Below are 20,621 nucleotides of genomic sequence, written 5' to 3' on the forward strand. Positions count from 1 at the left end.
GTAAAGACTTGGAAAAAATTATCTTAAGTGAAGTAAGCTAGGCCCAAAGAAACCAATAACTAGTATATGTCTGAGACAAGCAGAAACAGTCAGATAAGTTGATGTTAGGGGAAATGAACCCCAAGATAATTATTCAAATGTTTTTTTTCCTTTCATGCAATTGTTTCTATCTTATTTGTAAGATGATTTCTATGTTGCTTTGTATGTCCCTCCCTCACAGTATAAACCATACTTTCACTGTATTTGATGTTGGTATAATTTGTGGAGGGGAAGGGAAAAAACAAATTGTTTAACTAGGGCTACAGGTAGACCCATTGAAAGAATGAGATGTACAAGTCATTATGTAGAAAAACGAACTTAACAACTTTGGTGGGGTGGGGGGGTGGGGGAGGACCGGGTGGGGGGAGGGGAGGATGGGAAGGAATGGGAATGGGAAACAAAGGAGGAGGCAACAATGCTTGATAAGAAATGTACTCATTATCTTGCCCTTGTAATTGTAACTCCTCTGCACGGTATTCTCACAATAAAAATAAATAAATTAAAAAAAGAAAAAGAAAAAGATCTCCCAAGTGAAGACCTGAAAAGAAAAAGAAAGAATGAAAAAAGAAAACTGGAAGGGGCGCTGTGGCTCAAGTGATAGAACACTAGACTTGAGCTGAAGAGCTGAGGGACAGCGCCCAGGCCCAGAGTTCCAGCCCCATGACAGACAAAAAGAAAGAAAGAAAAACTTGGAAAGTCACTCTCTGGGCCAATTCCCACCGCAACATCCATGGGAAATTCATCACAGGACAGAGCACCTCCCTCCCATGGCTCTCAAAATTTATAGTGTTCTTCAGTGGGAAGAGTTTACCTTGTCCTTGGTTAGCCCCAAGTGAAATACTTTCAGCCTCTCAGTTTGGACTGCTATGCTATTATAACAAGTACTTAAACTGCTTTTATTGGAAAAAGTATTGACTTCTTACTTGGGAGTACAAATTGACTAAAAGCTGGAGAAAAGCTTGGCGTGTCTGCCTCCATTTTGTGTCGGCCCTTGTCTTAGCCATTCACCTTGGAACACAGGAAGGATAGTACTGACTAAATAGTATGTTTATATGAGTGGCTCAAACAACCCTCAGCAACAGTGAGCCTCATAGGACAGATTGTCCCTGAAGCTAGGTCATGACCTGCAGCTTGAGCAATCACCAACAACCTTGCAGCAGGAGGAATCCTCTCAGGAAAGCCCAGCTGTTCACCTCAAGTGGTAAGAGCAAAAACATCTTGTCTGGAAGAACGGAGGTCTTCAAGGACCTTGTTCAGGTAGGGTTTAGGCCTTATCTAACCTAAATGGGACACCATGGGCTAACAGACCACTTCTAGCTACTTCTGGCTATAGGACCACTCCTGTGACTGGGGCTGTTTATGCAGAACCCTTTAGCAAGTCCTTGTTTATTTGAAAAGAAAGCATGTGTCTATACCTAAAGATGGCCGAAAAACGTATCTATGACTAAAGATGGCTGAAAATGATGTGAAGTCTGTCTTCTAGTAACATACCTATGTCAAAAATAATAATCTTCTTTCTCTGCCCATCACCATGTGTCTCTCTTTGGTATCTAGAAGTGAATGGCAAGACATGTCATTCAGAATCATGGGAATTTGGGCCTAGACTTTTGAACCCTGACCTGAAACCTGAGCTACATTTTGAGGTGAGAGCCTAAATTGCAACTCTAGTTCTTTCTCATTATCTTTTAGTTAGTACCTAAGACAAAAGTTACAAGGGCCATGAGATTCTGCATCTTTTAATGAAAGATAAAACAATATAAACATACACAAATTTACAGAGAAGGGGTCAACTTTAATACATTTGGAGTAAAGGTTGTTTCATATTTAAATATGGTATAAAAATAAATGCAAGAAACATTAACTAAGAACATAGACAAGAGAGACACGACTGGCTTTAGACTAAATACATAGGTGAAATGAACCTTTCTGTGCTAATTTATTGTTTAATACATGTGAAGCCATTGTGTATACTTATTGATAATATACTTGTTTTTCTTTAACAATTCTTCCAGTTTGTGACTGAATTTTCAATGAACTGTGTGTCTTAGCAGAAGCTTTAAGAGAAATAGAGAAAAGGAGAAATAAAAGTTTTATTTCACTTGAACTTATTAAAAAGGAAAAGACCCAAGTCCAGCTTAGTAGAAGGCAGAAGAAAGCAGACAACAGTGGGAAATGGAGATGGCGCAGTTCCTTGGAGATGGAATGCCGTTGTCATGTGCACACAAAAGGGAACAATTAGCTCCTTCCTTCATGCAACATCTTGGTCTAACATCCTCTGCTCCAGGTAACAAGAATGAGCTACAAAGTATGGTTGATGACATCAGTCTCCTTCCATGCTACAAGGTTATCCATTTAGTAAGACTGAACAAGACTTGTTAACCTCTTGGATGTCAGAGATTTCCCCTGTGAAAAAATATGAAATGAAAAATGAAAGAAAGAAAAGAAACATATACTCACTGAATAACTGCATACAAGTAGCATCTATTTATTGCAGCTGACATTTCATAAAAGGGTCAAAACTGAGTCTTTTATTTACGTGTGTGGTCCTGGGAATGAAACCCAGAATTCTATGCATGCTCAACACACACACTCACTACTAACTAAGTCCTCCCAAATTGACTCCTTTAAGTACACCTGAGGTCATGTGTCATGATTAAACCCTCCCTCTCCCCCCTCCTTTCCCATCCTCCACCATAGACACATCAAACAAAATATTTTCCCTTCTTCCCTCCCTCCATCCTCCCATTCACTTCCTCCCCACTGCAAACAGACTGATGGGTTCACAGCACACATTAGCAAATCATAAAACATGTCCATAAATGTTCCATAAGGCTTAGCAATGATATAACACCTAGGTTCCCACAGGATTATAAATATGCTAATATGCTAATAACATCTTAGTATGATGCTCTGAAAGATAACAATGTGAATGCATTCAATGAACTAAATGCTGCATTTATAAACATTGAGAGATTTAGGAGGTGTGTTTAATTCAATAAAATAAATTTTGATGGTGTGATTAGTAGAAACTTAAAATATAGAACCTACCTTTTTTCTACAGGGTGAATGGAAAAAAGGAAGTACTTATGAATCTAGAAACAAGTTTACCTATAGTTCTGTTGCTAACATTTTCCATTCTTTCATTCTTTTAACCCAAACCCCAGAAAAATCTGATATATCTGAGTCCCATATGTTTTGTTAGTACATGGAACATGGGGTGCATATTCTTTTTTTCCTTTTCCTTTTTTTAAAATGTTGAAAGCCAACTTGTTGCTTTTAATTACAGGTATTCTAGGTATATACAATTTTTAACATGCATGAACATGTTATGGATTGCTAATTGATGGCTTATTTCTCATTTTCTATGTTCTAATACAAATGTTGATTGCCTATTTATTCAATTGATCCTCTTCTCCCCAAAGGATAAAACAAGAAGAAAGCAAAGAACCTATATGTATATTTATCTTCATAGTATATATATATACATATATATATATACTATGAAGATAAATATATATGCATATATATATATACTATGAAGATAATTTATACTCTTTCAATAGTCTAAACTTGCTACCTACTGTGGTCTGAGTTTGACAAATTGGTGGCTTATGCTGAGAGAAAAATCATTGCTCATGGCCATTGTCATAATCAGTTCTAGCTGCTGTAACAAAACTATGGACTGGGCCACTCACAAACAAGACTTTTGCTTTCCTCAGTTCCTGAGGCCTGCGTATTCAGTGTGTAGTGAGGACTCCCTTCTATGCCCAGATGGTGTATTCTCTTCACACAGCAGCAGGTCAGACATGCTCCTTGAGGCCTAAGACCCATTCATAAAGGCTCCACACTCTTGGTCCAAACACCTTGCCCATGGCCCACTACCTAGTACAATCACCCCCAGGGCTTAGAATCTATGTATGTGTATATGTGTGTATGTGTGTATGTATGTATGTATGTATGTATTTATGCATCTATCTGTCTGTCTTTCTAGCTATCTATTAATACTTTTGGAAGGACTAGGCACAAACATTGCAGCTCATGGCAGCCACATTTGGGGAAAAGAATAATACATTAAAATAACTCAATAATAATTCTTAATGCTCAATAAATTCATCATTCGTAATTTATAATCCACATAGCTAGTGCAAACAGCCCTTTTGCTGTCAGTGGAAACCATGTACTGTTTTCCTTTACTTTGAAAAATGAGTTCACAGCTGAGTTTTTAGTCATGACAATAGATGCCAGTTTAGCAAAGGTATTTCCCAGTAGGCTATATTCTGCTTGATAAGTGGAAACATATCAAAACAAGCAAATCATTAATGAGATATCCTGCTTTGTAAACACAGCATGCTTGCTATAGGATATTCGAGTGAGCTTGTTTGACTGGTCCACCAAGAGAGTGTTCATTTGCCATCCAGGAGCCAGAAGCAGATCCATACTAGACACAAAACCTACTGGTATCTTGACCCTCTATGTCCAGCCTTGGGAACTGTGAGGAAGCAGTGTGTATTGTTTGTAAGCTATCAGTTTAGGGTACTTTCTTATTGTAGATTTAGGGGACAAAGACACAGCATCCACTGTTATGCCGTGTTTGCTCATCCATAGATTAGGAAAATAATAGTCTTGATTTATAACTTTATTCTGAACATAGAACAGTACAAAGGGCTGAAAACTATTTTTGTTAACATTCTGTGAGCTCATTTTATTTTGGCTACTACTTTAGTATTAGTTCTATGGATTCTACCACATACAGCATCTCTTAGGACAGCAGACCCAAAGTCACTCACTGTTCTGGTTCTGAGAAAGGTATTATGGACAAATTGAAAGCTTATAAAATTTAGTATAATATATAATTTAATATGTACTATAATATTATATAATTGTATGTATACTAGTTTTTCATCTTAAATCTAGGCAATAATTTAATCCAACACTGTTGGGATTAAATAGCATTTTGCATATTTACAGACTATAATACTTGCTATATTCATTATTTTAGACTTTGTTCTCTAAGGACAAACTCATATGTGTGTGCAGATATAGTTATTTTAAAATGGAAGAGTTTATCTTTACACAGGGATTCCTCTTTCTAATGTCATTTATGGGGTTCTGGTGGGTACAAAATAGGACTGTTGTGTGGTAGGAGAAAGATGCTAATATAAAACTGTCTTTTAAAAGTACAGACCAGTCACCTGCTGCTGGCTCATCTTTTTATCCTAGCTACTCAGGAGGCTGAGATCTGAGGATCAAGTTTCAAAGTCAGCCTAGGCAGAAAAGTCTGTGAAACTCTTATCTTCATTTAACTAGCCAAAAGCCAGAAGTAAAGGTGTGGCTCAAATGGTAGAGCACCAGCCTCGAATAAAAAAGGACAGCTCTGAGTTCCAGTAACAATGCCAGAACAGAAACAAAAGATTGGACTCTACTACATGGTGAGAGATGGTTGCATGTACTCATCTGTTGCTCGTTTTATTAGAAAGTGCTCAAATAAAAAGAACACTGATCCCTCCTTCCAGGAAACACATCTTGATCTAATAAATAAATATATAAGCTGTCTCTCAAAACACTGTTTTCAGGGAGCTCTGTGGAAGTCAAATGGAACTTATTGGTTTCTACTAATTATCTCTTCATAATTTTTCCAAGTTGAAGAACTTTAGAAATTGAAAGGGCTAAAATTAGCCTTGCCAATAACATTATTTACCAAATTGCTTACAATAATTCAGTGTGAATAATGTCTACATTTAACCACATGCCTACCTACACATGCAGTGAGATTAAAATTGTGAGAAATCTATAGAGAACAAATAGAGGTTCAGAACAACATACACAAATATCCTCAAAAGTGGTCTGAGATTTTTAAAATATCTACAAAATGAACAACAAGCTAGAGAAAGCAAGTACATAATTAGTGTCAGAACAAAACCAGCCTGAGACTTTAGCTGGCAGAATTTCCTATGTGTCACCATAAAACCTCACAGTATCAACAGATTCCTTCCTGTCCTTAGCACTTTGTAGAGATCCTATTATAGGTATATAAGCATCCAAAACCAGAACCAACACCCTAGGCATGTATGCATTTTTAACTTTCTCAAGTGATCTACAGATAGATTTTTAGTTGAATAGTCCCTGGTCTCAAAGTAGTAAAAGAAAGATAAGAACAGGAAGCCTTGATTGAGTAAAAACTGGGCAAGTAGCTAAGCAGTGGAAGCAAGTCATTCCAGTTTTGTCATACATCCTGTGACATCCTTGTCACATGATGAAAAGATGGGAAGCCCCATTTTGCCTGTATGACTCAACCCACATGTTTGATTATTTTCATAAAGATACACCAGGCACTAAACGGACAAAGGAGAAATAAATGGGTAGATTTTCTTGAGGTGGAAAATGGCCATAAAAGTTCTTACAGCAGAGAACAGAAAGTTACCACTAGCTTAGGAATTTATGATTTTTAATTAAGCCTCTCAACTCTTGCTAGTCTTCTATAATTCCTATGGAGCTGTTGCTGGTATCTCCAAGTGTCCCCTGAACATTTACAATGCTTCTTAGACTGCAGAGGGCCTGAGTCGTTACTACCCTTCCACTAGTCTGTGTGACCTTGTGGTGTGGCCTAATGTACCGCTTCACAGCCGTGATCATTTCGTGGGTGAGAATGAGATATTGTTGAACCACACATAAGGAAGGGGAGATGAGAGAAGCTGAACTCTAGGATGTACATTCTGTTTGTTTCTTCAGTCTTGTGTTGGAAAATGTTCTTGTTTCAATTATCAACACAAATGCCTTTGCCTAGATTTCAAAATCATTCATTGCCTGTTTTTTTTTTTTTTTTTTGGTGGGGGGTGCGGGGTCCGGTCATGGGGCTGAACTCTGGGTCTGGGCGCTGTCCCTCAGCTCTTCAGCTCAAGGCTAGCGCTCTTCCACTTGAGCCACAGTGCCACTTCCAGCTTTTTTCTTTTTGCTTATGTAGTGCTGAGGAATAGAACCCAAGGCCTCATGCATGCAAAGCAAGCACTCTACCACTGAGCCACCTTTCCAGCCCCCAAATTGCCTGTTTTTTTGTCCTTCTAATCCACCTACCACACTCATGAAATGGCCCGCTAGCTGCCACAGGCACCAGCTGATCTCTCAGCTGTGCACAATCTCCTCCTGCTTCTAGGTTGAATTTCCTGTCCACATCCCTGCTGAGCCCTCCTAGCTGCACTCTGAATTCTCCTATGCACTCTGGATTCTTCTCACCTAAGAATCCGCATGTTTAGGCTCTATTGTATTATCTTCTAAGTCCCTTCACCTGGCAAAGCAACAGGAAGCAAGAAAACAACATGAATATCATAGAAGTTCCTGAGTAAGTACTTAATTACTTCTAGGTGTGGAAGTCTTGAGTTGGAAATCTCATTTCAATAATAAATTTCTAGAAATCTAAAGAGATTTGAATGTCAAATCTAAAGAGATTTGAATGTCTCAAGATCAGTAAAAGTTTAACTTAAGGGAGAAGAAGCATTGGGAGGCAAGGGATGAGGCGCCAGGAAAGGAATCTAGTCAAATACTCCGTGTTAAATAATTCACTAATAGAACCTGGGTCTTTTCAACAGGAGGATGGTAAGGAGGAACTAAAGCCAAGTGGGGGTATTTGGAAAGTTCTTCCCTGAATTAAATCAGTTTACTAAAACACACTGTATTCAGTGTAGCAAAATTGCAGAGATCTAGTTCCTAGATAAGATAAGCTCAATACTTAGATATTTAAGAAGAAATAATAATAGTATTCATTTTCTCATTCTTTTATACAAATTACATATTTTTTAAACCTTTTTTGTTACCAAACTGAAAGTGTATTGTGCATCAGAGTTCAGCTTACTTTGAGTAACATGTACATTTAAATGATTATATTTAATCAATTAGGTATTATATGTTTCTTCTGAAATATCATTATTTTCATACTTCATGTGCTAGTATGTAAGGAAATCTATTTAGGGAGATGCAAGCAGCATTTAAAAAACTAAATACGGCAGAATAGATTAGATGATATGAAAGTGCCTTTCTAATAAAGGAATATATTATTTGTGAAATATTTATTTAGTTTTGAACCCACAGGACAATACATAGGTCATTATGTATTGTATTTATATATTATGTATATATCATATATAACATTTGTGTAAAATGTGTCAAATGTGCTTGGCACTGAAAAAGAAAGATGAACGAAGGCCACCATTATAACTTCAGAGTTATTTTTTCTGTCTGCATTGTATTCCACAATTAAAAGCATCTTGATGCCTTAAAGAAAATAACAACTGTTGGACATTCAGAATCTATTTTACATCTGGCAATTCTCTCACTTGGCTTCTTCGGCTCCTGGCTGGTGATTTATCACTTGTGCCACTTCTCCAGTAATTATATATTCTCGTTTTGTGGGAATATTACTATGTGGTGGTTTTCTTTGCAATTAAAACTGTGAGAAGTTAAATTGTTGATTTAAACTGATTGAGTTGAGGCTTTTGGAATATGTCATCAAGTTGTACACCAGAAAAATAATAGAAATTCATATTCCAAGGAAGTATATGAGAATCCCTATTTTATTTCTTTTTCCTTTTTCCTATTTTTCTTTTTGTGGTACTGGGACTTGAACTCAGGGTCTTGTGTTAGACAAGCATTCTACCACTGAACTACACCCCCGGTACTCTTAAATTTCATTTTAAGACTAGATTGCATCAACGTATTTTAGTTTCCCAGTGTGGCTTGGCTGATAGGCCACTTATTTATTGTCTTAGCCCCCTCTTATACTAGTAAATTAATTATTGCAAAAGACAGCTACCCCACTGGAGAAACAAGTTTTGTTCATTGGGTTTCTGTTCTAATTATTCTTGGCTATGAAGAGCAATAGGCCTTCTTTTTGTTTTCTCATTTTTTTCTTTTTTTTGGGGGAGGGGAGGGGTCCAGTCATGGGGCCTGAACTCTGGGCCTGAGCACTGTTCCTCAGCTCTTCAGCTCAAGGCAAGCGCTCTACCACTGAGCCAACTTCCCAGCCCATTTTCTCATTTTTTTATTAATAAGTTTTTTTATTGTGAAAATACCATACAGAGGGGTTACAATTACATGAGCAAGGAAATGAGTACATTTCTTATCAAGCATTTTTGATTGCATTTCTTCTGTTAAAACTGCCTGTTGGGGACACCAGTGGTTAACATCTGCAATCCTAACTATTCAGGAGCCCAAGATATAAGGATCAAGGTTCAAAAATAGCCCACATAGGAAAGTCTGTGCAACTCTTATCTCCAATTAACCATCCAAAAGCCAGAGGGATTTATGGTTCAAGTAGCAGGGCACCGGCCCTGAGCAAGAAAGCTAAAGAACAGAGTCCAGACCCTGAGTTCAAGCCCCAGCATTGGCATTAAAAAAAAAATCCTGAATCTTATTCTAATTTTTCCTAGTAGCACTTTGCTCTTCTAGTTTATTTGCAAAATAACTCCCTGTAGAAAATTGTGTCAGAGCTTTATCTGTCATGGGCATGCGCATTTATATTGTTTAAAAGGGTTTACCAGGTTTGAGGACAGGAGCTTGCTTTAAACAAAGGCTCGTGGGCTAAGTAAGGCATGGAGCAGTCTTTCATGGTATCTCTGCGGATGAGACAGAGAAAGATGCAGTTCATAACTAAACAAACAACTCCCTTCAAAGTGCACTGATTATTAGAAGTGAGTGGAATCCCACCTTCTTCCTGTACACTAAGAGCATCTTGGCCACTCATTTTCAACAAATTGGGAGCCATGCTGGAAAATGCATTAATGACATAAATTTGATGACTGTTTAAAAGATGGGGTCGCAAATAGATACTCCAGACATTTATGTAGAGCCAAAAGGATAAACTCCAAAACCTATCACAAGATAAAAATCTACTAGAAAGAAGGTAAAGAATTAAATTTATGCTAAAATGAATGAACAACAAACAAACAAAACTAGACACAAAAGACTAGACTGGAGGAAAAAGCAATTGCTGCATATCAGACCAAAAAAATCATGTTTAAAAACAATGCTTTCACTTTAAGCCCCAGAAGCTCTGCAGTTGGCTAGAGTTGGAGGCTGGGTTTGGTAAGCTAATGTAGTTTACAGTCAAGAGTCTAAAAGGTTGAAGAAACAAAGCCAGACAGGTGATATTCCCATTTCATGTGGGCTTAGCTAACATTTCAAGTCTCATGACAAAGGAAGGCTATTGAATGGAAGCAAATGCAGGAGGCAAGTGTCTAAGACTATAAAAGCACAAGAAGTTACAAACAGGAAAATACCAGCTGGACACAAAGGCTCCTGCCTATAATCCCAGATAGTTGGGAGGCAGAGATTGAGAGCGTGACAGTTCAATGCCAGCCTCAGCCAAGTTGACAAAATCCATCACATCAAATAAATCCAGCATGATGTTGCATGCTTTTAATCCTAGCAACACAGGAGTTGTATATAGGAAAACATAGGTCTAAGGCTAGCCAAGCTGAAAAACTAAGGCTCTATCTGAAAAATTACCCAAGCAAAGGGATAGAGATGTGCATCAAATGGAAGAGTGTCTCCAAAAATAACAAGGCCCTGTGTTCAAATCTCAATACTACAAGAAAAAAAATCAGAAGCTCACTTTCCAGATGCAAGATCCACCCAAATTTAATCTGATAGCAATTTTAAGCACACCTTTCTTTTACGTGGTCACTTTACGTGTTTGACTTAGTTTACATAGAAATACTTGTCCTTTTCATACTTAACTTTCCATTATATTTTAGTAAATTATATAAGTGCATGAATTTGTTTATTAATAGCCATTTGAACAAACAGAATTGATCCAATACTATTATGGCTCATCTGGAGGTTGCAGAATTGTGAGAACACATACCATCAGCTATGATTTCAAGTAGACAGTGGGGAAAGTGTGCAGGGTGGAGGTTTCCCAAATGTAGACTTTGGGGGTCAGGATTTAAACTCAGGGCCTCATGATCACTCAGTGTGTTTAGTTTGTACTCTATTGTTTGAGTAACTCCAGTCTGGCTTTTTGCTAAGTATCAGTGAGATGAAGCCTCATCGATTTTTCTGCCTGGGTTAGTTTAAAATTTCAGTCCTCTGGATCTCAGCTTCCTGAGTAGCTAGGAACACCAGTGTTGAACTGTTTTGTTTTAAGATGTTTAAGCAATGCAGAAGAAGCAGGAAAGATGGCCTGACAGACACAGACAACATGACTGATTCAGTTTATTTGGGATGCAATCACAGATCTGCATTTTTCCAAGGCCCTGGTGACTTTGAGATAGGAATAGTTGGATCACATTAAACATAAAGAGCAAGCTGGAGGTTATACTAAAGAGAACAGAAAGAGATGGAGAGTTGAGTCAAGTAACAGCTGCAAGTAACTTTCAGGGGTGCTCTGGAGGAATACTTCACCTTATTCTACACAGATACAGGAAGAAGAACAGGAGTAAACACTTGCAAGGCACAGAAAAACCACAGACTAGCCTGAAAGTAAATAAGACGTTTCTCAAAGATGGAATCTGTTTATTCAACCATCTACAGGTATCATATTTTACATGTAGGTTTCATATCTCACATACAGTACTTTACTTTATGTACAGCATGGTATTTAGGATCCAGTAAATCTGTGGATTCCTATTTTGTGCTGAGACTACAGATGATCCGTGCCATGGAATAGGGATTGGGATTTGGGAAACTGAGGCCACTAATTTCCTTTTCAATTTTGATACTCTCCAACTGTCACCATTCTCAACAAAAGAGAGATTTCCCAAAGATTTTTTTTTCTGGTATTAAAGATATATTCTTACTAGGCATTGAAGTAAATATGTAATGGTTCTTCTCCTTTGTAACTTCTCCTTTATGTCTAATGAGTCCATTTTGTTTTTTATGGCATAGAAGAACATAAAAAGAGTTTAAATACCCAATTCATCTGCCTGATCTAAAGAAACAACATGGCTGACAGGACATGGGGTATAATACAGTGGTAGAGTGCTCACCTGGCATGTACAGCACCCTGGGTTTAATCCCTAGCACCACAAGCAAACGAACAAGATAGCAACGGTTAGACCAAGCACAATGCAGACAACATGGGCTTTTTGTCTGACCTGGGCTTTCTGTCTACTCTGCTGAAGACATTGAGAAAATGCATCAGTTCCAAGCATGTACAGAATCCATCCCCTCTCACAAAAGGCTGCAGCTTAGAGGAAGAGGTTTCATCTTGCTCCTTTATATCATCTGTTCTACTGTTACGATCTCTAAATCATAGCATGATTTATGGGAAAATATAGCCTGTGGCCACAGCTTTTCATGAGCATAAAACTAGCTTGCTTTTCCAGTAAGATGTTTTATAAAGGACTGTTGATGAACATGCATGATACCTTGTGTAGCTTTAGAATACTTAGGAGAAAATAAGGAAGACATGGGTGGGTTGTGACACAGTGGTACAATAAGTGACCTCATTATTACAAGTAATTAAAATAGAACTCTACTTTCAGTGGACGCAAACTTTGCCAATCTTTATCTACTTAAGTTGCACTCACTGATCTCCTAACTACATAAAACACATTTATTAAAAACAATATGCAAATGCAGTGCACTCAGACAACTGATCAGAGCACCAAACTCCGTTTCATTCCATCCAATGCTATTTAACTCAGTGAACTAAGAGAGACTGAGATAGAACGTTGAGAGCTGCAAAGTTCTTTTTCAAATGTAACACTCCATAGACAAGCATGAACAAATCTCCCATATCTTTTCGCGTTTCTCAATTACAATATTGCACATTCATATGAGATGCGGATTAAAGTTGAGTGAGTAATTCAAGCTCATGAATCTTCCACTAAAAATCAAAGTGAAAAATATAAAATAATGCAAACTGGTGTCTAACTCTTTGGATGCCCCTGAGAGAGTTGAAGTTTAATTTTGATGTTATCTTGGTTTAACATTTTTCTAGACTGATGCTCCAAGTTGGCATTCTCTTGTACTTCTGAACTAATCAAGTTTTTGCTCATATTATCTCATGTGTGTTCTTCAGTAGTGCCTACTAGTCTTGCAAACAGATCCACCTGTCCCTAATTCTCGTAGTATACCCCATGCCCCCATCTGCTGCCCAGAGGAAGATAGCACCAATGAAATTCAAAACATAAGCTGTCTCCCAGACTCCCTTCTTCTGTGCTCTGCTCCTCCGCTGGAAACCTCCACAGAACTCTTGGTTTGAATGCTTAAGTGCTCAGACCCTCTGTGTGTGGGGAGGGGGTTCTGTGTGTGTGTGTGTTTGTGTGTGTGTGTGTGTGTGTGTGTGTGTGTACTTGGGATTGAACTCAAATGCTAAACAAATGCTCCACTACTTGAACCATACTCTCAGTCCTTTCTCTTTTTATTTAATTTTTCAAGCAGAGATTCCTGTCTTTTTCCAGGCCAGCACCAAACCCTGATCCTCCTCTCTCTATCTCCCAAGCAACTAAGATTACAGAAGTATGCTGCCATTCTCAGTCTTCCCTTTTCATTTGCCTCATGAGCTTGTTGTCCTGCAGGACTGCTTCTCTGGCTAGTTAATAGGCAGGGCTCTGGCTCTGTCTTTGCTCTTCTCCCAACCTACTCTGAGCTTTTTCAAGAAAACCAGCCTATCTGTCAGGCAAGCTATTGGCACAGCCAGTTTCAATAATAGGTGGATAACTGTGCCTTCCAAAAGCACATTGGTGAGATGAGTTTTGGGTTCACAACAGAAGAGTAATAGTTCATCTTTGATAAGACCAGTTGCTGTGTTTGCATGTACTGTCTATCATAGGGATGTCCAATGGCCAGTTCATGAATTATTTTCACTTCATATGCTGTAAGAATTTTCTAGCATAGTTTGTCATCTCAAACAACAGCAACAAAAATAACACCTAACTGAAAAATGACATTTACAAAATCTTCCTTAAGCAGGGGACAGCGTTCCCAACCTATTGGTATATGCTATGATAAATGCTTATGAAAATTGAGGGTTGGACTAGCTTTGTGGAGGTCTTATTGTACTGTGATTTCATTAGTATAAGTACAGGTAGTATAAACATTTAATACACAAATAATTCTTTAGCATAATTATAAAATGACCTACTGTCAGTTTTGTTTCTGTTTCATTATGATAGAAATTGCTCTTGAGGGAAATCATAGTGATAATAGGCTCTCTTGTATGTATATAGATGTATGCATGTGTGTGTGTGTGTGTGTGTGTGTGTGTGTGTGTGTGTGTGTGTACACATGCATATTTGGAAAATAAAACCAGGATCTCATACATTCAAAGCTCATCCTCAGCCTAGCAAGCTGTCTTTCTATCCCTGTAGCACACAAAATGAAAACTTAGAATAGGCTGATCAATGCAAGGTTTAGAGACTGGTATAATGAGGAATAAAATTATAATAAATGTGACATCTGAATAGATCCTAGGCTACCATGTCAATATTTTCTGTTAGTATTATTCCTGGTGAACAAAGTTAATAACAAGATCTTATATTGTCTTTGTAGGCATGCCAGGATCCTTTCCAATATAATTTTTCTGCCCTGATTTGCCTATATGCTCAAATAGTAGAGTGGCATACTCACACAATTCAAGACAGAGGCCAGGCCAGGGAAAACAGACAGGGCTCTCACAGGTGGGGCAGACAATCACTGCTTGGGACATCTGCAGAGTGCTCAGGGTTGGATTCCCCAAACCTGTGCTATTCGTAGGGTGATACTGGTAAAAGACAGTGTCTCCCTGGCTACAATTATGGCACCTGTTAGAATTTGTACAGATAATTTCACACTAGATTTTCACATTTAACAATTGGGTAAGTATTTTTCTTTCTTTTTTTTTTTTTTTGGGTCCGGTCGTGGGGCCTGAACTCTGGGCCTGGGTGCTGTCCCTCAGCTCTTCAGCTCAAGGCTAGTGCTCTACCACTTGAGCTACAGCGCCACTTCCGGCTTTTTTATTTCTTTTTGCTTATGTGGTGCTGGGGAATCGAACCCAGGGCCTCATGCGTGCAAGGCAAGTGCTCTACCACTGAGCCACCTTCCCAGCCCCATGGGTAAGTATTTTTAAAACATTTTACCAAGGACTAGAAACAATCCATAGATTTTCTGACAGGGTCATGGATTTAAAACAAAATTGTCTTCCAAACATTAACTGTGTTGCTAACACAGATTAAGAGCAGAAGGCAGGAAAGCTTGCCTTTCATGGGTAACACAAGTGGCTGCTAAAGTCTGAATGTCATCTAAGTCATATATGGATGCTCATGTTTTAGGGGAATAGTAAAAATAAGAGATGCAGTGAGGGCCAGGCATAGGATGAACCCCTGTAATCCCAGGACTCAGAAAGAAGGTAGAAGGACCTCAAGTCTGACTTCAACCTAAACTAGATAGGGAGCTATTGCCTCAAAATTATAAACACTATTTTGTTTGCTTTAAACAGAAAGGATATTTTAAAATAATGAAACTTGTATGTCTTCTCATTTTCGATACTTCACATTCACATCTCTTCTCTTACCGTTGAGGTTTGAAATACTGAGTTGGAGAATTAATACTGATTTGGTCCCAACAGATCAACTCATTTGGAGCCAGCCCAAATGACTTCGGTTAACACTGCTTTCTTAAGTGGAGCTGACAGAGTAGATCAGTCAGTGTTGTGCAATACCTTACTATGTGAAGCCTGGAGTTTGTTCTCCTGATAACACGCCAAGCAGTTTAGACCCTCACTAAACAGTGTAGTGTGCTCTAACTTAGCTCAAGTATGCCAGAACATTAGGGATAATAGAGCCTCTACTGAGTCTTTTTTTGTAGGGAAGGGTGATATTAGAGTTTGAAGTCATTGCTGCCACATGCTTCCAGCTCTGTTTTTTTTTTCACTTATTTTTAAGATAGGGTCTTGCTTCCTTCCCAGGATTACTGCCTGTCTACGGTAACATTCTCATCAATACTAGGATTGCAGGTTCTCACCACCAAGTGCAGTTTTCCTGAGCAAACACACGGTCTTGTGGACTGTTCTACCTGGGCTGGCTGGCCTGGAATCACAGTGTTTGGATCTCAGCCTCTCATATGGCTTGGGATGAGAAATGGGTGCAACAGCACCCAGCTATGTGTTGAGAATGGGATCTTCTGGCTTTTCTGCCAAGCTGGCCTCAAACCTTGATATTCCTGTTTCAGCCTCCAAAGTAGCTAGGATAATACACTCTACTTCCCAACCTTTTCCTCCTTATTTTATTTGTGTACCTCTAAGGTCTGCAGGGGGTAGAAAGGCATTATAACAATTCAGCTAATGAAGAAATGGTGTTGGATTTGATGATGATAGTAGAGGTGATTTTCACAATTAGTAAAGGCTGTATACCCTGTCAAACAAGAATGAAGCTAACAACACAAATAACATTTAAAAGGCATGAACAGACATAGGGAGCTTTGAGAGGTACACTTTAGCTAGCAATGGAGAGTTTGAGACAAAAAGGTGATGGAGAATTTAATGCCAGTCTGGGTTACATAAACTCCATTTCAAACACTAAAATAAATAATTAAATGAGCGAATGAATGAATGGACAGATGGGTAAATCAGAAGGAATAAGATTTTTTTGAGACAAGAATCCAAGATGAGTGCATTACACAAATTTGAGTGATCCATATCCCATCTGTTTGGGGATTAATGAAAAGAATAGGAGCAATCTATAAGTTCTGGTTCTAACACTCAAGGGCTGTGGGACATGAGTGACCTTCTACACTGTGGGAAATGACCTCTCTTCTGTGACCACAGCTGTACATCTGAGAAGGTAAAATGACTCCTAGCTGTCTGGTTGGCTCCCCAAATTTTTGTGCATATTAACAACAAACAAGAAGAAATGAAAGGCCTTTGAATACTTTAAACAGTACACATCTCTTAATTACTTGTTCAAATTATCCTCTAATATTCTAGAAGATGTTTATTAGTTCAGATAATAAGGAAACTAATGATATTGGAGGAAATTATAATGGGGGAAAAACTAGTTCCAAAAACATATTTGACTCAAGAGTAAAAGAAAAGTAGATGCTAATCTTATGAACTAGTTTATGAAGATGCCATTCTGAAAGCTGCAAATAAACTCCCTAAAATAGGTACAACTTGTTAGAGAGCAGGATATCGTTGAGTGGTAGGATTTTCAACCGGTTGAGAAAATGCCCAGGGGGAGCAGGATGAACAAAATGAAAGAATTTCTGACTATAATAAATGTGGATAAGTGATACTTGGAAATTTACCTATCTTCTAGATATAAAACCTTATATGTAAAACTTTGTGAAACATGTAAAACCTTACCTGTAAAACAGGTAGATGAATTAATACAATAACACCTGCCTTACTAAAATAGTTTAACTAATATAAAGTATATAAAGTGTCTGGGGCAGAGCCTGGTGCATGGCAAGTATTCAAAGAACATGAGTTAACTCACTTTTAGTCCCAAATACCTAGTTAATCATATTTTCTCTCTTGCATTCTGTCACGGACATTGTCTAGCTCTTCATTTTCTTGAATTTATAAGAGCAGCTAGAGGAATGCATAACATATTTCTGTAAACCCTAGCTTTCCTCTGTTGTCTATCAGAATATAATGAAATTACTCACTCTTTGTCTTATGTTGAAATGATTCTATTGAGCCTAAAATAATATCTTAGATAATTTAGTATACAAATACTTAGCTGGTGACCACAAAACCAATGCTACATTAAAAGAATACTCTAAAGGGAGGACTCAGAGCTTTTCTCATGTACTTATTCATTTCTTCAAGATAATAATAAAGCAAAATATTCAATCAGAAATAGTAATTCTCATTTTCCTGGATGGAAAAGGATTAATGCCTTTTGCAGGTTGTCTGAAAGTCATTACTATACTCTGTGTGTGTGTGTGTGTGTGTGTGTGTGTGTGTGTATGTGAGAGAGAGAGAGAGAATTACTCAACATCTTTTCTCTCAGAACATCTATTGCTAGCCTCACATTTTAAAGACTTTTGCCATGTTCATCCTGTTTATATTTACTGGGAATTGTCAAAATACATAGATTTCTTTTGGGGTCCTTTTTTTCTTTACTGGCTCCTTGACAAGTCTTGCATGTGTCACCAATGTACTATTTTAGGAGTTGGGAAGTAGGTCAGTCTTGGGCTGAAAGTGGAGAAGCAAGTCTTTTACTTCTTTATGCCTTCTACCTCACATTATATTCCTATTCTTAGTTACACAACAGACATTTCCATTCCAATCTTAGAAATAATATTCTGTCAACATTATGTTAGAAAATAATTAAGTCAAAGCAAGTTTTAAACAGCACACGAAGCCTTTGCAATGTCTTATGGCTACTCCTGGCAGGAAATTCTTGAGGTAATTATTTTGGCATTGTCTTTATCACTCCATAGTTCCATATGAGGCATAGTTAAGAAATTTTATGCAGAACTTTTCTATTTAGGAATTTCTCATGGTAGAGGTTCCAATAGAGCCAATCAAAGTTCTTTGCAGCTTCTAATGTGATTCATTCCTGGAATCTCTCATTTTCCATCCCTTTAGTTCATGCAGTCACATTGAATATTCAAAGTACATAATACTGTTTAAAGTCTTTCAAATACTCTCTTCACAGTCACAATACAAATGTAGAATGTGTTAGTAAGTCCTACCATGAGGATCCTTGAAGAAAACTGAAAACAAAAACCATTATCTTTGTTGAATCCAACTTTCTTACATTTCAACATACATAGGTTCAATTAACTGACCATCACAGCAAAAGCCACAACACACACACATACACACACACACAGCAGCATGGAGCTAACCACACAACTCAACAGACAATGCAGACAAACTTGAGTATAAACCAAGATTTTTCTACCTCTTTTCATAACAGGTTAGTGCTGGCCCTCAGTGTTGGTGTACAGTTTTTATGGCATGGGAAAATAGGGATGTTTCTGCCCTATAAAAATAAATGTGTTGAAAGCTTTAGTTTGAACTTCCACAATGTCAGAAAGTTCCAAAGGCACTGGCACAATACAAAACTCAAGAAATAAATGAAACAAAAATAATCCCACAAACAAATATATATCACCAAAACACATGGCAAGATGCTAAGAAAATACTGGCAGAACAACTGTTTTTCTGGGTGAATTAGGCAACAATTTCCAATATCTTTGTGAAAAATAACAAATAACAAGCATGCTAGTGCATGCCTTTGGTGCAGCATTAGCTTGCCACCAACTACCATTCAGAATATCTTTGGCATTCATCTGCTGTTAGATCATTTTCTCCCTAAAGAGGCAGAAAGCCCCAAACCTCATTATTCTTTATATTTTAAGCCTAAGGAAGAATTCAGGATACAAACAGAAATGCATGCATTATTGTCAATAAGGAAAAGGATACATGGAATACAAATATAAAGAATGTCAGATTCATTCATTCTATTTATACACTTCTTTCCAAACCTCGGTTCAATGCATGTTGTTGTTCACATACAACAACTTTATCTACTCTGCAAAGGCTGGGGAAGAAACATAAGTAGGAAGCATGAAGTTCTGGATTTGAATAGAGACAATATTTTTAGATTAAAGACCAGATGGGCAATGGAATAGAGATATGGGGTAACTTTACTGGACTTAATGCTTTGTAATGTCTCAAAAAAATAAAACTTACCACATTCTGTGCAAATTTCTCAAAAGATGTTCTGCGATCCATTGAGTTTCCAGACTTATATGTGTAGGATGGGGTAGAATGAAAGGAATTAAGGGAAAATAGGGGAGGGGGAAGCAAAAAAATAGAGCAGAAAAGACAGGATGATAAAATGAAGCAATGCTAAATCCATGTTTAAATCACAGAGCCTGGGTGGGTAAGAGAACCTCCAAGGAAAGCTGTATTCATTGCTGCTTTTTTTTTCTTCCTAAACATTGAGAGCCTTTTTTTGTGAAAACAAAACTGGCATGGTTTCAAGCAAAATAAGAAGAAATGAAGTAGCTATGTGAAGCTTTCATGTGGACATCCAGAATGCATGACAATTAAAACTCTAGAAGCACAGCTTCAGAGTGCCCTCATAGTTTTCTACCAGGGCAAAATTTCTTTTGATAAAATCATTGCTTGTAGGCAATTTTTATTGATAACGTCATTGTGTAGGGCTGAGTAGTAGAACAGGTATTTCAGAACAAATGGAAATTCTGTCCAAAACTGTCCAGAACTAAAGACCTTGGTTGTAGTGATGGATCATTTGTAAGTTGGCCAGAATTGTATGGCGTTTCAATTAATTCAAGTTTAAATTTAAGAAGTCCCATGTGGCTGGTGGCTGCTATAGTGGAATCACAGATACCCGAGTATCTCTTTCTAGCTTCAAAGAGACTGTGCTTAAAAAGAATATCTCATTAGCCTCAATGCATGCGTTATATAAAGCTAGAGTTTGGTCTTAGGCTTTCAGAAAGTTGTGAGTTATTTTAACATTGGAAAATAATGAATGATATTCATCATATAAAAGTATGAACAATGAGGATTTGATTATAAATATTACCTAAATAACAAAGTCTACTACTACCACTCTCTCAAAATGTGCTTGGGTACTAGCTGAGGTGTGTATAATTCATCCAAAGAATACAACGTAATACAGGATAAA

General features: G+C 37.7%; 1 protein-coding gene across 5 annotated transcripts in view; it reads right to left on the bottom strand.

Annotated features, from left to right (window-relative positions):
* Nucleotides 1–1,759: 1,759 nt before the first annotated feature.
* Rgs7 (regulator of G-protein signaling 7) overlaps nucleotides 1,760–20,621 on the bottom strand; it is a 445,190-nt gene continuing 426,328 nt past the window's right edge. For 2 of the 5 annotated variants that reach the window (XM_013021755.1, XM_013021752.1), the window contains 2 exons: nucleotides 18,867–18,947; nucleotides 1,760–2,442 (listed from right to left, as the gene is read on the bottom strand). In XM_013021755.1, coding sequence (XP_012877209.1) covers nucleotides 18,873–18,947 — 75 coding nt within the window. In that variant the 3' untranslated portion in view covers nucleotides 1,760–2,442; nucleotides 18,867–18,872. Of the gene's footprint in view, nucleotides 2,443–9,566; nucleotides 9,645–18,866; nucleotides 18,948–19,660; nucleotides 19,715–20,621 lie in introns of all 5 variants that reach the window. The other 3 variants (XM_013021750.1, XM_013021751.1, XM_013021753.1) reach the window with 3 other exon arrangements.

The sequence above is a fragment of the Dipodomys ordii genome, unplaced genomic scaffold (assembly GCF_000151885.1).
Source record: "Dipodomys ordii isolate 6190 unplaced genomic scaffold, Dord_2.0 Scaffold57, whole genome shotgun sequence".
Taxonomy (NCBI): Eukaryota; Metazoa; Chordata; class Mammalia; order Rodentia; family Heteromyidae; genus Dipodomys; species Dipodomys ordii.